The sequence below is a fragment of the Electrophorus electricus genome, chromosome 1 (genome assembly GCF_041902795.1).
Source record: "Electrophorus electricus isolate QZ-2024a chromosome 1, ASM4190279v1, whole genome shotgun sequence".
Taxonomy (NCBI): Eukaryota; Metazoa; Chordata; class Actinopteri; order Gymnotiformes; family Gymnotidae; genus Electrophorus; species Electrophorus electricus.
In genome coordinates this window covers 11,393,721-11,410,962 of record NC_137497.1, presented here as the reverse complement: position 1 = coordinate 11,410,962, position 17,242 = coordinate 11,393,721, and the positions used below count along the sequence as shown (strand labels likewise).

The 17,242-nt window shown below is 40.4% G+C and overlaps 1 protein-coding gene across 3 annotated transcripts in view; it reads left to right on the top strand.

The window, feature by feature from the left end:
- Positions 1 to 12,062: 12,062 nt before the first annotated feature.
- Positions 12,063 to 17,242, top strand: part of LOC145657050 (NACHT, LRR and PYD domains-containing protein 3-like) — a 22,721-nt gene continuing 17,541 nt past the window's right edge. For 2 of the 3 annotated variants that reach the window (XM_081711425.1, XM_081711415.1), the window contains exons 1-2: positions 12,063 to 12,187; positions 17,088 to 17,197. In XM_081711425.1, the coding sequence (XP_081567551.1) occupies positions 17,148 to 17,197 (50 nt within the window). In that variant the 5' untranslated portion in view covers positions 12,063 to 12,187; positions 17,088 to 17,147. Of the gene's footprint in view, positions 12,188 to 12,737; positions 17,198 to 17,242 lie in introns of all 3 variants that reach the window. The other variant, XM_081711421.1, reaches the window with a different exon arrangement.

Sequence of the window (17,242 nt, the reverse complement as noted above, 5' to 3'; positions counted from 1 at the left end):
TCCTTCACGAGCATCCTCTCCCTCCGCACACGCTCCTTCTCCTCCTGACTGCCCTGACGCTTCCTCTTCTGCTCACTGAACAGAGTCACAAGATGCTTGTCCAGCTTCATCATGGCCTCATTGTCCACCTTCTCTTCCTCACCGCCATCACTGTTTCACTGGTCTTAAATCCACAGACCTGCTGTGGCTTTTATTTTGTAATTTTACTCTACAGCAGGTGTGTTGGTGTGTTCCAGGGCAGTGGGTCCCCAAAAGCAGGTTTCAGAATCTCATGTGTGTTAAGACTATTTGTACAGGATTAGTTTGACATGGGAAGTGCAGTAATGTAATTGTTTCCCACGTTTCTCAGTGATTTTCCTTCCGCCATATCAGTCATTTTTACCTATTGGAGACTCCAAGGTCATTAAATATTTTTGCACCCTTTTCCTACTATAAAATATAGTTTTGTTTGTTTGTAATCCTGGGCGAATTGCCAGGGATTCAATATCAGAATTTTGGTGCGGAAGTGCTCGGAGAGGGAATATGACTTCCAGATGTTGGAGGTTTTGAGTAAATTCCCCTACACTTACGTTACGGTTAGTCCCTCCCAACTTCCATGATCCGTGTTTTCCCGGTCTTGTGTGTTTTATTTCCATTCCGTAGTTTTGTTTTCTCCGCCCCTCATTTGATTTTCCACATCTGTCCCTCGTTTCTTTCCTGGTTAAATTCATGTGTTTAAACCCTGTCTGATGGCCTGTGTTTTGTTGTTCATTGTTAGATTTGTTGCGTATGAATACACGTATGTAAGTTTGTACTCGTATTTCCTTCGTATTTCCTAGCCTTTGTTATAGCCTGCTTCCCCTGTTTGCCTTCGTGTGTTTTGTTAGTTTGATCATGTCTCCCCGTGCTCTCCGTGTTGGTAAACTGACCCTGGACTATCCTAACGACTACGACTCTGGATTTGCCCCTAATAAATCTCGCTCTTTTACGCACGTGTCCGCCTCCTTACCGCTCACAGTTACAACGTATGTGACCCAAGTCATTATTACTGTAAGCGTTTTTTTTTTTTTAATCCAAAAGTTCTTTACAGAAGAAGGGTGAAAAATATTTTGTGGACAAAACAGGTTTTCTTAGGTCATTAGAATTTCATCATTGATTGCATGGATATGACGGATAAAATGAATAACATTCTAAATAATAAATATTTGATATTGCTATAATAAAAGTTGATATTTATTGAGAATATGAATCACAACCATCTAAACATATAACAAAGTAGCATTAACTAAATGTCATAAAGTATAATTCAGCTAAACCAGGAACTTTATAAGATGATATGAAACACATTTCTGAAACATTTTCCTGTTTCCTTGAGTCTTCAGTAGTTTTTTTTATATACTATAAACATCTGTATGTTTGTAATCCTGGGCAAATTGCCAGGGTTTAAATATAGAATGTTGGTGTGGAAACACTCGAGATGGAAAATGGCAGTAGTGACTGTGTGTTTGGACGTAATCTAAAGTCCTGGAGTCTGAGCTGCTCTGATAACAGATACACTGTCTGGCACAATGTGGTGGAAATTCACTGAAACGGGGAGTCAGATGTGGATAATAAGTAAAAAAGGTTTTAATAGAAAAGAAAGATTCCACAGAGTGGAGGGCTCACTACCAAGAGAAACCCCGAGTCATACAGAGCGTTGCTTAATATACAATTCTAACTGTATGCTTTGACCAATCACGGACTTCCTGCCTCTTGTTGCTATGGCTCATACACCAATCAGCTTTAAGCGTTGCTCATCTCTTTCAGGCCAGCTGGTAACAATCTACTTGGGTGTCGTTTCTTCTTTGCAGGCAATAAAACAAGAGTGACATTTCCTGCTTATCTGATCTATTGTCACACTCCCTTAACGTTCTTTGCTTACATAAGCATTCTTCCTAGGGAACACGATACTGCTGAATGTATGTGAATCACTGAAGCACATAGTATTTCCTTTACACACAATAAGAAGAGAACTGCCATCTCTGCCCCCTCCAGCTCCAACAGAGTAGGAGTGTGTCTGGACTGGTCCGCCAGCACTCTGTCCTTCTACAGCGTCTCCTCTCACACACACACACTCACACACATTCCACTCCAGATTCAGTGAGCCCCTATATGCAGGGTTTATGGTTTATCCTGACACCAAAGTGTGTGTGTGAGACAGATTAGCCTCCTTTGTCCCAGAGGAACACCTGAAATACGCACTGCTCTACACACACATGGCCTTACACACACACACACACACACACACACACACACACACACACACACACACACACACACACACACACACAAAATAAATGATGCTCCAATAAAGGACTGAGCTCAGTTGATTTCTGTACATATGACATAAATACTGTTCTACAAGTTACACATGCTGTGGAATCATAACCTCACTGTGTTAAACTCTGTACAAATCTACACATTAAAGGTGGAAATCTTTGGAAACTGAAAGGTTTTTCATTCTGTTTTCTGAGTGTTGGAGTGACACAGATACAGATGTTGTACACAGTATGAGTGTAATGTCTTGTGATGGTTACCCTCCACCACAGTGTGTTCATGACCTGTGTGTTTGAGATGCACATATGCTGTGTGTATATATATTTATATATGTGTATGTAAATTAACACACAGGAATTGTTTGGTTAAACTTTACTGATGATGTGATTTAATGAGTGATGGTTAACATGGAAATAGTGTTATTTAGTGAAGACCTGCAGGGAAAGATAATTTTATTGTAAGTATTTGAGATTAAATATTGTTCTTATGTTTCTACAGTTTAGGTATAATGTTTATCTGGCTAGAATTTTTTTTTAGATTTTAGCTAAGTAAAATGAGTAAAAAGTAAGTAAAAAAAAAAGTAAAAAGAGAAAAATGAACTTACCTGTGATTATTTTTGTGGGGAGGCTTCCGTGTTGTTTTGGGAAATATTTTTCATTCTGTTTTCTGTGTGTTGGAGTGATACAGATACAGATGTTGTACACAGCACAACATTACACAGAGTGTAATGTCTTGTGATAGTTACCCTCCACCACAGTGTGTTCATATGGACTCTGTGTTTCAGAGCACATATGCTGTGTGTGTGTGTGTGTGTGTGTGTGTGTGTGTGTGTATGTATATATATATATATATATATATATATATATATATATATATATATATATATATATATATATATATTATTTATTTATTTATTTATGTACATTGTTTGATCAAACTTTGTTGATGAAGTGATTTATTGAGGGATGGTTAACATGAAAATAGTGTTATTTAGTGAGGACCTGCAGGGGAAGAAAAAGTATTTGTGATTAAATATTGTTCTTATAATATGTTTCTGTTTAAGTTGAATGTTTCTCTGGTGAGGAATATTTTTACTAAGTATATTTTAACTAAGTAGGTAAAACAAAAGTAGATTAAGAGAGAAATGAACTTGCCTGTTATTTTTGTGTAGAAGCTTCCATTTTGTTTTGGAGGGACAAGAAACCATAGCCTGTGTTGAAGGGGACTTTTATGATGAACTTTCCTGCCCAAAGACAGGCATTTATGTCACACAATTTCCTGTTTTTCCTTATACAAGTTTCTAAGGGAAAATTCAATAGAGTGGTGTTTTGAAGTTGATTGATGTTGGAGAATTTATGATTACAAGTTCAAGGAAATAAATCAAGCAAATACTAAATTTTCCTTAATTTTTTTTTTTGGATGTTTTTGATGGGATATAGTTTTTCTGTTTCCCTGGAGCACTGTAAGCCAATAAAAACATTTTCTTTTGTATCCACTTGGAGTGTAGCCATGCACCTTTACCACTGGACCATTACAATGATATTTCCATAAGTACAGGATTATTGGTTAAAAATACTCCACAAATAAATGAGTCTTCAGTCTGCATTTGAAGACAGCAAGAGACAGTGTTAGTTCATCCCTCCATCTGGGAGACAGGTCAGAGAAGAGTCTTGACGCTTGTCTTCCATGACACTTGAAGGGAGGTGTATTTGAGGTTGGGACTGGGCTGACCAGTGTCATCATGTAGGGAGGAGCTGCTTCATTCTTGGGTTTTTAAGTGACCATCAGGGTTTTTACATCTGATGTGAGCAGCTACTGGAAGCCATTGAAGGGAACACAGCAGTGGTGTAACACAGGTGAACTTCAGACAACAGGAGCCAACAGGAGCAGGTGGAGCCAGTGTTGACTTGTACAGGCTGTGGCCTGGCTAATCCTGAAGGATTCAGTTCTACAGCATGTAGAAATGATTAGAAAACCCACACTCACAGACACACACACACACACACACACACACACACACACACACACACACACACACACACTCTTCTGCCCACACTCTGTTTGTGTAGTAAACAATCTTTTATCACACATAGTCTCTTACTGCAGCTCCCAGCTTCCTTTACCCAGAATTGCCACTGAAATTAGAGACAACTGTAACAGGATTATAGAAGCAGAGAACTGCAAACATGTGCCAGCAGAATATTACTGTCCATTGCAGTATCAGGAGTCATTTCAGTATCAGGAGAATTTTCAGTTTTGGTTGTGACTTATACTGATGGCTAATGGAGAGGGCAGGAAGCGTTTAAGGCTTTAAAAGGTCATAAGGGTGTAAAGGTCACACCTACAGTGTCTGCAAAGAGGTTCAGTTCAGTTCCACAAATAGATGTTTGCTACATGTCCATGAGCATCACGTCCCCAACACAGTGCTTCTCTATGACAGTTTGTTGTCCTGGTCTGACCTCTTCTAGTACAGAAGGCCTGTAAACACTGCGGGGTCTCCTGCCCTGATGTGCAGGGTCTGAGGACACATGCTGCTCTGCCGGGGTTTTTCCAACACCAAGCATTAACAAAAGATCCTGACTTTCTCTGATTCTATGCGTCAGCAAGGAAAAAGGTTTAAAGAATGCCGCTAACAGAGAGAGCCTGTCAGTAGCACGAGGCTCACTGTGTCCTTTCTTTTCCTACAGTTTTGTCTGAGTTCCTCCTGGCATCTCTGACGCTGCTGTTTCACGTGTTTCTGTAGAGTGACTGTATCAAAGGCTCTAGTTAATAGTGAAGAGAACTACGGTAACTACGGCTGGTGGAGAATGTAACAGCATTATGAAGTCGAGGTGGGTCATATGTGTGATGTGCATGTACTAAATAACCAAAGGTAAGGAAGGAAAAAATCAAACCATCAGAAGCCAAAACCAGTTTCAGTTTAAATAGAACTGATAACAGTTAACGGAAAAATGGTAACAATTCATCAGAAGCCAAAATCAGTTCATTTTTTGGTTTTGTTTGTTCTGTTTGCTACTTTTTTCTTTTGTGTGTTTTGTGCTTTGAGGTGGATTTGTTTGACTATTACAAGCTGAGATCACATACATTACACTAGTGGTTATTGCATTGGCTGTCTCTCCTCTTCTAAAGTTTGACTATTATAATCGGCGATCACTTACACTACAGTAGTGGTTACTGCTTTGGCTGTTAACAGAGGGTCAGGGGGCATCTGCATGTCCCTACACAGTTTGAATTCATTAAGATTTTATTTATAAAACTTTACATTTTCCAGCCTATTCTGTTTGGCTATTTCTTTGATATTTTTAATTTTGTGTGTGTGTGTGTGTGTGTGTGTGTGTGTGTGTGTGTGTGTGTGTGTGTGTGTGTGTGTGTATATATATATATATATATATACACACACACACACACACACACACACACACACACACACACTATATTGCCCAAACAATTTGTTTACCCATCCAAATTGTTGAATTCAGGTGTTCCAATCACTTGCATGGCCACAGAGGTGTATAAAGCCAAGCACCCAGGCATGCAGACTGCTTCTACTAACATTTGTGAAGGAATGGGTCACTGCTCAATGCTGCAGAGCTTCACACCCTCTACCCCACGTCTGGCATTAGATAAGTTCATATTTGGCATTAGACAAGTTCATACTCTATTGGCAATACCTGTCAGGGACTAGACATGCTGTGTGTGTGTACTTGCATATCTGTGTCAGCAATGAGGTGAATCTTAAAGTAGCTGAATTCTCCCATTCATTAGAAAGGGTGTCCACAAACTTTCTGGACATATAGTGTAGTATCATCGAGCCACTGCTACGCTTCACAGTTAGTAAGGTGTTCTTCCATGAAATGTGGTTTCTCTTTCTCCAAGTATATCTATGTAATCTTATAATTATTGGAGTAATGTGTCAGGATCTTAAATTAACACTAACCATGATTAAAGGTGACCCCTTTCTTCTCCTTCTTACTCTTCTTCAGCTTTTCTTTCTTCACTTTATTCTTTTATTCTTTTTCTTCTCAAATGAGGAATCACTGATTACAGAATCAAATGAGGACTGAAGCATCAGATGAGCAACGATCTGTGGTGATGCTTTGGTCTTCCTTTTCACTTCATCCTCCTCATTCATTTACATTTGCATCTCTGGTAAAACTAGTCACAACGGGTCAATAACTGTAGATGGAAAAATCAAATGCTACTATAATGCGTGTGCTGATATACAGTAGTATGGTATAGACACACGGTGATATTAAACACATCATGTATGGTGATGTTATCATAGACACTTCAAAACACCGTCAATGCATTTGAATAAAACACGCAGTAGGAATAAACGCAGCTGTACAGGACATTCCTGCTCTGCTAAGTGAGGTTTCTGACACCCTCTCATATGACACTTTATTCAGTACCTCTGATTTTTATACGATTATTCCAAAAACATCAGAAATAGAAGCCTACCATTGAAATGACAAGTCCTGTCTACCTGCTAATTAACATGCATATGCAAAAATAGTGTTGTGAAACTATCAAGATTACAACATACAAAATGCCCCAAAAAATGGACTTGCAGGCCAAATTAAAAACTGCTGACTATGTATTAAACAGAAATACATGAAATGAATTGTTAACTGACTTAGAATTACTGCTGCTGGTTTTGTTTAGGTAATATAAGAAAAATCAGATTGCTGAATTAAATATTACTGATTCTAAAAACTAAATAAAAAAAAGTTGGTGTTGACAGAACACCTGCTTATTTTAAATCAGATGTACCTCTGATTCTTGGCAAAACCCTAATCAAAGAACGCTGGCGAATATGTTTAAAAATGAAACATATTAATGACTAATCTTTATTTTCAGCATCCCTTATTTAACTGTTAACTGTTTGATCAGAAAGTCCCTTTCTTCCTCTAGATCTTTAATCTTTTCCTGCTGTGATGGTACTTCAGCTTCAGTAACTCCACCTCAGATTTGGCTTTAGCTGGACTAATCTGACCTGTAGGGCACTGTGGATCACCTGAGGAAAAAAAACGCTGGCCGGTGAGGAAGATCAAACCGATTGGCTAGAAGCAAGTGGGAATTTCTATAAATTTAGATAAATATTTAATATCATTTCATTATATTAACAGTGCATGATACAAAATACAAACCACATGAGTATAAATGAGAGAATGAATGTGTGTGTGTGTGCGTGTGTGTGTGTGTGTGTGTGTGCTCAGCCATGCCTGTGTGTGTGTTTGTTCTTACAGTAAAGCTGTAAGCTCCTCCAATGAGAACGGCCTTGAAGGACAGAACAATGCTGAGGGCAGAGGAGTCCCCCCCCTCCATCCCTCTGCCCCCCCCCCGCCTCATCCCTCTGTGTCCCCCCCATCCCTCTGTCCCCCCATCCCTCTGCCCCCCCCATCCCTCTGTCCCTCCGTGCAGCCCACCCCCCCCACACACACTCTTTCCTTTTACTTCCTCTCCTGTTGTGGTTTACACATCCACTCTGGCCAAGAACAATCAACCCATGAGCCCACAGTGCACAGCTGAGGAAGTCAATAACAATGTCTGAAGGATGTACGGTGAAGGAGAGCCACCGTGAGCATCCTGGTGCACGCGCACCGCTATGTTTGACCGCAGCGAAACGCAGCATTTCTCAGTCACGTTCCTGGCCATCTCGCTGTTCCTGGGAGAAAATTTAGAAGTGTTCGGAATAGCTTGTGATTTACAGATGTGTGTTACCTTGGATAGTTTTAGCACTACAGCTCCTTTTTAGACAGATTCCACTTTCCAGTGTTTTTTTCCACGGGCATCGGAAGCAGCCGGCATTAGAGAGGGCGGCGACGCATGCACCCTGACCCCTGCGGTCTGATGTCTGCTCCCGAGGGGAGGCCCTGGAGCTGCTCTGTAAGAACAGCTGGAGGAGCTTGTGTCCAACACTGGACGTTTACAGGCAGAGCCTGCGTCCTGCTGAGAGGGGACAGGCTGCCACTGCTGTGACGGAGCAGAGCATCTCAGCCAGCACGTCCACAGCCCGGGCCTGACCTGGTCAATGTTCCTGGCAACGGGCCCATGAACGTTCACAGCCCTAAGCTGATATCCACATGGCCTATGAGCTCTGGACACATTTCCCTCATGGTGATGTATGTATTCTGTACAAAAGAAAAATGGCCTTCGAGTGGGTTCACGCTCTGGTTTGTCTAAACAGTCATGTCTTACAATAAAGCTGATTTTCAAAATGGCTAAGTTGCTGTATATTTTAATGCCAAACCCAATAATCCCTTCAAATCCATTTTACCCTCTAAATTTAATATACTTTATTTACTCTTTAGTTTCTTAAAACCCAAGCACCCATTTGTTTTGTAGTGGAACTTGCAAGAGTTTCCAAGAAAATATTACATTTTGGGAAGGTTTAAATATTAGAAGTTTTGGATTTTGAGCCTGTTTAATCAGTGAGGAAAACATGGCACTGCTTAAAGAACATCAAAGTTTGTACAAAATGCTAAAATGAAAAGCAAACCCAAAGAAAGTGTGTAACTTGTTCAGGCTGTGCGTGGCCTGGTTTACATGTGAACTATCCCTGCCGAGTAACCGGAGGAGACTGCAGGTCCAGGCAAACGATGCTCCCTGGCTGCTCTGTCTCTCTCACTTTCTGACAGACATTTACAACCCTGCTATAGCACCCTCATAAACACAGCACAGACAACACAGCAGCCTGCTGCATACTGTGTGTGTGTGTGGGGGGTGGGGGGTGGATGTGTGTATGTCTATTCATACATGAAAAATGACTTGTAAATGCTTTTAACTAAAGCTGTTTGGACGTTCCATGCATCTCTCTCACTAAGCACCCAGAGACAGCAGTCACTGTCACGTAATACAGATGAATGTCAAGGGTTCAGAAACCATGAAATATCCTGAGTGCTCTTCACTGATCCTATGAGCCCAGTTCACCAGCTCAAACAGCTACATGAGAGAAGGAAGGTTATTATTCCACAGATCAGAATAGACCTTCATGGTTTGGCTGCAGGGTACAACAGCGCCGTGTTCCCTCAAAAGGCGTAAACATGCCTGGAAGCAGAAGGGGTGTGAATACATGACAGGAGGAGAGTAAGCGAGGCTGAGTGTCATGTGGTTAGGCTGCAGACACGAAGATGGAGTCAGTCAGTCAGTCATTCTCTCTCTCTCTCTCTCTCTCTCTCTCTCTCTCTCTCTCTCTCTCTCTCCACAAAGTGGTGAGTTCTGCTTGGGGAGACTCTCCAGTTTACAACTTCCTTCTGATGCAGTCCTCCAGCCTGCTGCTCATCTCTGCTGAATGATGTTTAATTATAGTTCATTAAGTGTGGGCAAGTCAATCCATCACAAATAATAGAAGAATTACCAAAATACCAAGATGGTGGCACGGTAGCACTCAGCGGCTACTCCAGGTCTGATAAATGGTGCTATTGTGTTACTATTTGTCGTCTCTACAACACATTTTCCAACTATTTAAATCACAAATACATGGGAACAACCAACCTCCATGTATACCACTGCCAGAGCCTGCTACACTTAAGACACCATGCACAAACCTACCTGGAAGGCAGTGTGCTTCAGACACTCTGAGAGCTCGGGTTGCTATGGGAACCAGGCCTGCAGACCACGGCGTCGCCTGAGTCCGAATGCCGGAGGAGGAAACAGAAGCAGGGGAAGCGAGCTGGGGTCTGTGCTAGGCTAAAGGCTAATCCTAACAGACCAGCTCTACCATCTCTCTTCATCTCAAATGTCTGCTCCTTGGATAATAAACTGGACTGCATCAAACTCCAGCAGACTACAAAGCGAGAGTTCAGAGACTGCTGTGTTTTAGTCTTTACTGAAACGTGGCTCAGCGACAGTATTCCAGGCGCCGCCATTCACATGGCGGGATTAGTCTCAATCTGTGCCGATAGAGGCAATGCACTTTAGTTCAGCATTCAACACCATCATTCCTCAGCATCTGATTGGAAAGCTGAGCTTACTGGGCTTGAACACCTCCTTCTGCAACTGGATCCCGGAATTCTTGACTGGTAGGCCTCAGTTAGTCCAGTTCAGGAGCAGCACTTCCAACACCACCACATTGAATACTGGTGCTCCTCAAAGCAGCGTACTCAGCCCTCTGTTCTTTACACTGCTGACTCATGACTGTGCAGCAATGCACAGTTCGAATTGCATCATCAGGTTTGCTGATGACACAATCGTGGTAGGTGTCATCAGCAAGGACGACAAGTCAGCATACAGAGAGGAGGTGCGAGAACTGGTGAGCTGGTGCAAGGTCAACAACCTGTATCTGAATGTTGACAAAACAAAAGAGATGGTTAATGACTTCAGGAGAGCATGGAGAGATCATTCCCCACTAACCATCAAAGGCTCCTCAGTGGAGATCATCAAGAACACCAAGTTCCTTGGTGTTCACTTAGCGTCCTCACCTGGACCCTGAACACCAGTTCCATTACCACGAGAGCCCAGCAATGTCTTTACTTCCTTCAGAAACTGAGGAAAGCCCATCTCTCATCACCCATCCTCACTACCTTCTATAGAGATAGTATAGAGAGCATCCTAAGCAGCTGCATCACTATCTGGTTTGGGAACTACACCGTCTTTGACTGCAAGAGAGTAGTGAAAACAACTGAGAAGTCCATTGGGGTCTCTCTTCTCACAGTCATCTACACAACACACTGCATCCACAAAGCCACCAGCATTGTGGGAGACCCCACACACCCCTCACACAAACTGTTTTGCCATCTGGAAAAAGGTAGTGCAGCATCCGGTCCCTCACCTCCAGACTGTGCAACAGCTTCTTCCCAGAAGCCATCAGACTCCTGAACTCTGGCTAACTCCAATTCCAATTCAAATTCCAAAAATGGACACTTCTATACACACACATACACACACACATACATACATACATATCCATACACACATACATTCTTTTTGTATTGGACTAGTGCTGAAGTCAAACTTCACACACATATAATATGCACTCATTTTGCAGTCTTGCACATTATACTACTTGCAGCTGGAGTACTGTGCTAAACCAGCACTGTACTCTGAACTGTTCTGGCTGCTACCGGTGACTACTATGTTCAGTATTGCATGTCACTGACTCCTAAGCACAACCCACCAGTACTACTCGTCAAAATAAATGCACTGCCTGTTCATTTTGTATTGTGTATTGGTCCTGCCCTGTATTTATTTATTGTATGACATTATTGCACTGTGTTGTATTGTTTGCACTCATGTAGTGTGTTGTCTGTTGCACTTGTTGTTTTGTGTTGCACCATGGTCCTGGAGGAACATTGTTTTGATTTTGCTGTGTACTTGTATATAGCTGAAATGACAGTAAAGCCTTTTGAACCTTTGAACCTTGAACACACTCACAAACGCCCAGCATTCAGCCATTAAGAAGATTCTTTATTTGTCATGTGCACAACATGTCATGGACGTTCACACACTTACATGCTTATTGTGAGGCTGATTATCTGTCTAAATTATAATCATCTGTAAATTAGATCTACAAACAAAGCGGTATGTAAAGTTCCGAAATGTTTCAACGTGCCGACATAGTGGAGATTTACTCTCAGCGCAGCCGCAAAACAAGTCCGTGTAGGAGGGACTGTGACTCCATTGGCTATATAGACTGTGTGTCAGTGATTGGCTGCAGAAAAATGATGGACAGCAAACTTTGGCCGCTGAATGTCCCTTAATAAATATGTTATAAGAAATCGGTTGTGTAATTAGCTTCAGTTGAAAATGATTGACATGTGCTCCGCCCTCAACTTACCCGCTGGTGTTCCTGTACTCTCCCCCTTCTCAAGAAAACGAAAGTATTTTCTGAACTGTCGCCATTATTGAAAGTTGGGCGGATTGGAGATACGCGCGTTTAAAATATTTCACGGTAAGTTCATTGAGTTTGATAAAATGCGATGTCGGTGCAGTTTAAACAACGTGTTTTGTAAGTACATAGTTCTGTGTTTAAATCGTAGGTTCACCTAAAAGTGGATTAAATGTAAAGATTAAAGTCCTGGTGAACTTAACGCTATGCAACTAAAATAACGGACACTAAAATGGCTAACGGACAATACGATCGCACAGTTATATATATATTTAAAATTATATAACGTTGTCAGTTATTGTAAATTTGCATTTTAAGTCGTTGTTTGTCAGTAATCTTTCTAAATGTTCCCATTTAAAGCTCCTCTGATGTCTGTTTTTACAGTTAGTTTTCTGTTCAGTTTCAGTCATTTTGTAGTGTTGTCCACATGTTGTCCACATTCTCAGTGGACAGTTCAGATTCTCTGTATAGTTCATTAGCTGTAGTGTTACCTATAGTTCGGATGGGACGGTCCTACGCTTGTTTCGAGTTTCTGAAGCGCAGCGTTTTGAAACACTGATCCAAAACGGCCATGTCACGTGACCACGGCTAAACGAAGCTTGTGTTTCTACAGGTGTCATACAGAACCTGCCGCTCCTGTCTTTGACTGACAGTGTCTGAAACAAACCTGATCACACATCTGTCTCAGTCACAAAGTCTATGAATGCTTATAAGTCAAGACACTTCCCAACTTAAAGGGTTTTTGTGAGAATAGAGAATTTGAGAGATGGAGAGATTCAGTGTTGTCTAGATAGAAGGATATTGACTGGACATATTGACTGATAGGCTAGTGAGAGACATCCAGTGAGCAGTAGGTAGGATAGATATAGTGACATTAATATATAGAAAGTGTATGTAGAGAGAAATCCTCTGGTTTACTGTCAGGAGTGTGATGTGCTATATTTCTAATAGAACACAGTATGTTGTTTTAGGTAAACCCAAATCACATACTGCTAATGTCACTCAAGGTGTTCCCCAGGGATCTGTCCTTGGCCCTCTCCTGTTCACATGCTACCCCTTGGTCAGAGTATCCGCAGGCATGGTCTTCATTTCCACTGTTATGCAGATGACACTCAGATCTACATTAACACCAAGGCTAACACTACCCTACCACTTCCTGTTTTACTCTCCTGTATCCAAGATCTCAAGCAGTGGATGAGCATTAACTTCTTAACACTCAATTCTGATAAAACGGAATTTCTACTTATTGGCCCAAAGTCCAAAACGTCATAATTATTCAATATTAAATTAAATCTGGATGGTATCTTGATCAGTTCCTCATCCATGGTTAGGAACCTTGGCGTACTCTTTGACTGCTCTCTCTCTTTTGAACCCCACATAATGTCTCTGGTCAAAAATGCCCTTTTCACCTCCGTAATATTGCTAGGCTTAGGCCCATGCTCAAAATCCTCTTCCTTACATACAAAGCTCTCCACGGTCTTGCACCTCTCTAGCTCAACTCTTACACCCTTACTGCCCCACCCGTACACTTCGGTCCTCTAATGCAGATCTCCTAATGCAGGTCTCCTCTCCATCCCGAAGTTTAGACTGGTGTCTGTAGGAGGCAAATCCTTTAGTGTCATGGCCCCAAAACTTTGGAACACCTTACTTCAATCTCTCCGTCTCTGCTCCACAGTCTTCTCCTTCAGATCTCAACTAAAAATATACCTCTTTTCCCAACACTTTTCATAACCTCTTTTCTTATCCATAGTTGTTAATTATTGTATGGTCAATTTGTGTCAATTTTATTTATTTACTTATTTATTTTACTTCTTCTCAACTTTCATTGTAAAGCAACCTTGTGTCTATGAAAGGCACTATATAAATTGAACTTATTATTATTATTGTTATTATTATTATTATTATTATTATTATTATTATTATTATTATGTGCTGTATGTCCACATAATGTGCTATATGTCTTTTATATAATGGTAAAAACACCTATGTTTGCCAGCAACAAGTGTTCACTCTGAATTAAACTTCCAAGACTGAGGAGGTATTTTGGGAAGAGAAGAAGCTGACTCAGCCCCAAAACAGCAGAACAATTAATATTTTATAATATAAATATAAATAATAATAATACATATATAAATGTGAGACATTGCTCCTTCATTTTACTTTACTGACTTTCATTATCCATAATCATAATTATCTACATTCACAACATTTCCTTCTGCCGTAGATGAAACATGTTCCACACAGAAAATTCATTAAATAGGTCTGCACTTCATAGACTCCAGAGTACATGTGAACCCACATAACCCAACAGAGTACATGTGAACCCACACAACCCTGCAGAGTTCATGTGAACCCACAGAACCCTACAGAGTACATGTGAACCCACACAACCCTACAGAGTTCATGTGAACCCACACAATGCTACAGAGTTCATGTGAACCCATTGAACCCTACAGAGTACATGTGAACCCATAGAACCCATGTGGTTATTTATTCCAGTAAACATACAGGCGTTTTGTTAATAGATTTTCTTTCTAAATGTCCTGATTTACACATGAAACTGAAATACAAAGAATTTGAAATGCCTTACAGAACACAACGGAAAACAATCAGCTGGGAGATGTACTTCCTTTGAGTATCAGTACTTGAGTTTGAGAGGTTAAATCAGTAATTTAAATGTTGTGGTCACTGCATTTCTTTGTTTATCAAGTCATTGAGTCAGTTCCAAAGATTTGCCGCTAGATGGCAGCCAAGTACCAATTATATTGAGCTTACTATAGGCATTACAATCAACTGTAAAATGCTTTTCTGTTTAATGTGCATGCTGTTTACAAAGAACATTGGTATTTAAAGTAAAAGCTGTATTTGTGTTTTAGACCACAGATTGGTGACACAGACTTGATCTCATATTATATTATATACTATAGGGTAACCTTTTCTCTACTTCACAGTTCTGTAACATCAAAGTCCATGCCTGTTAGTACACCTTTGAACTCAGTATGGCTTTAAGTGTTCTGGCCAACATACCAGGTTGAACACAGTATAAAGCCAACCAGTGCCAGTCATCCCAGTTTCCTACAGTAGTGTTCATTACAGTTTTTAAACCTTGAATCAATTTTCAACACAACTGCTTTGAACATCTCAATGTTTCACAAGCCTCCCTTTTCCCACCACCACCTATAGTGTACTGTAAATGTAGTGAACTACTGATGTACACTGATTAAGGACAAAGATACCACACCTATAGTGTACTGTAAATGTAGTGAACAACTGATGTACACTGATTAAGGGCAAAGGTACCACACCTATAGTGTACTGTAAATGTAGTGAACAACTGATGTACACTGATTAAGGACAAAGATACCACACCTATAGTGTACTGTAAATGTAGTGAACAACTGATGTACACTGATTAAGGGCAAAGGTACCACACCTATAGTGTACTGTAAATGTAGTGAACAACTGATGTACACTGATTAAGGGCAAAGGTACCACCACCTATAGTGTACAGTAAATGTAGTGAACTACTGATGTACACTGATTAAGGGCAAAGATACCACCACCTATAGTGTACTGTAAATGTAGTGAACAACTAACTGATGTACACACATACGGGCCGTTACACTATCTGAGTGCTGAGGGAACTTTGACACATATATGAGACCTTTATGTTTTCATCCACATATATTACATATGTTGCACACAGCACAAGGTTTTTAACTGATTAACTGTAACAAATATCAGGGCACAGACACAGTGCTGTGTGCTCCATGTTACACAGGACTGTGGGGATTCTGTACCAGCACTGATAATCTTTAGAAAATCACTATCCAAACATAAGATGTATATGATTTTAATTCATTAATGCTAGTTGTGTCAATGGATTAAAAATTAATCAAGTTAATCACATAATAGACTGTGATTAATAATTATTAATCATGAAGTTTAACATTTTGATACAGTATTGCAATACTAGTATTTACTTGTATTTTGTGGAATAAAACAATTACACGTGTAGTGTTGGAATAATTTAATGCATGATAAACTGGTTAAAGGAATCCATTTGTTCTTTAACATCTCAGCTTAGTTGAATAAGAAGGAAGCTTTTTTAAAACAAAACCTGCCATTCAGCACAATGGATGTTGTTTCCTCAGTCATTCCTGTCAATAATTAAGCCACGGGTAGAAGTGGGGGTCAAACTTGGTAATATGAATAATTTGCTTTAAAAAAACATGTTAATCATAAATGCTAATGCTGACAGCCCTATTAAATACATTTGAAAACATTAAGATTCCAGTTTCCCACTGTTTGAAATCAGTACAGTAAAAGCTTTCAGAAAAGGCCTCCATCTTCCCTTTGTGACGTTACGAGGAGTGGCACGATAACAGAAATACACTTTTTTCATACATGCAAAAACACAACAAACCTGAAACGATATGCACATTCCAAACACCAACAACACACACTACAACACAGGAGACATATATACACTCAAGACGATTACACCTAACACAGAACAGGTGGATGACACGAGAGGGCGAGGCAACACACACGAAAACACACACGAAGACGTTTGAGGAGGGGTGGGGCCATAACGTGACACCCTTGTGGGACTTTGAGAAACATTTGGGCTTATGATTAGACTTATCATGGAGATTTATAATTTAAAATGTTTGAAATATTGTGATGTAAAACTGACAAATGAGGGTACACAGCTTTATGTATATTTTTAAAGTTAATTCTAAATTCTGTATAACATATTGTTGTATGTATTTAGAGGAATATGTAACTGAATCCATTACAGTGTGTTCAGTAATCTGCCGTCATCACTGTTTCAGTTCTCCAGCCACACTGTTAATGTCAGTGTTTACTTAAGTTTCATGTTTGACATCATGAGTTTTATTTTTAATATGTTAACACCTTGATTCAGTGTTGATTCACTCTGTGTTTATGAACTGTTGAGACGGAGCAGAGAGCAGCATCTCCAGTGTCCAGCTGTGTGTGTGTGAAGAGGAACAGCTCCATGATGGAGCCTCATAACTCCAGCAGTGGAGGAGGAACCTCTGATCCAAAGTGAGGAGCTTTCCATCAACACTTAATCTGAGGAAACAGGAAGAG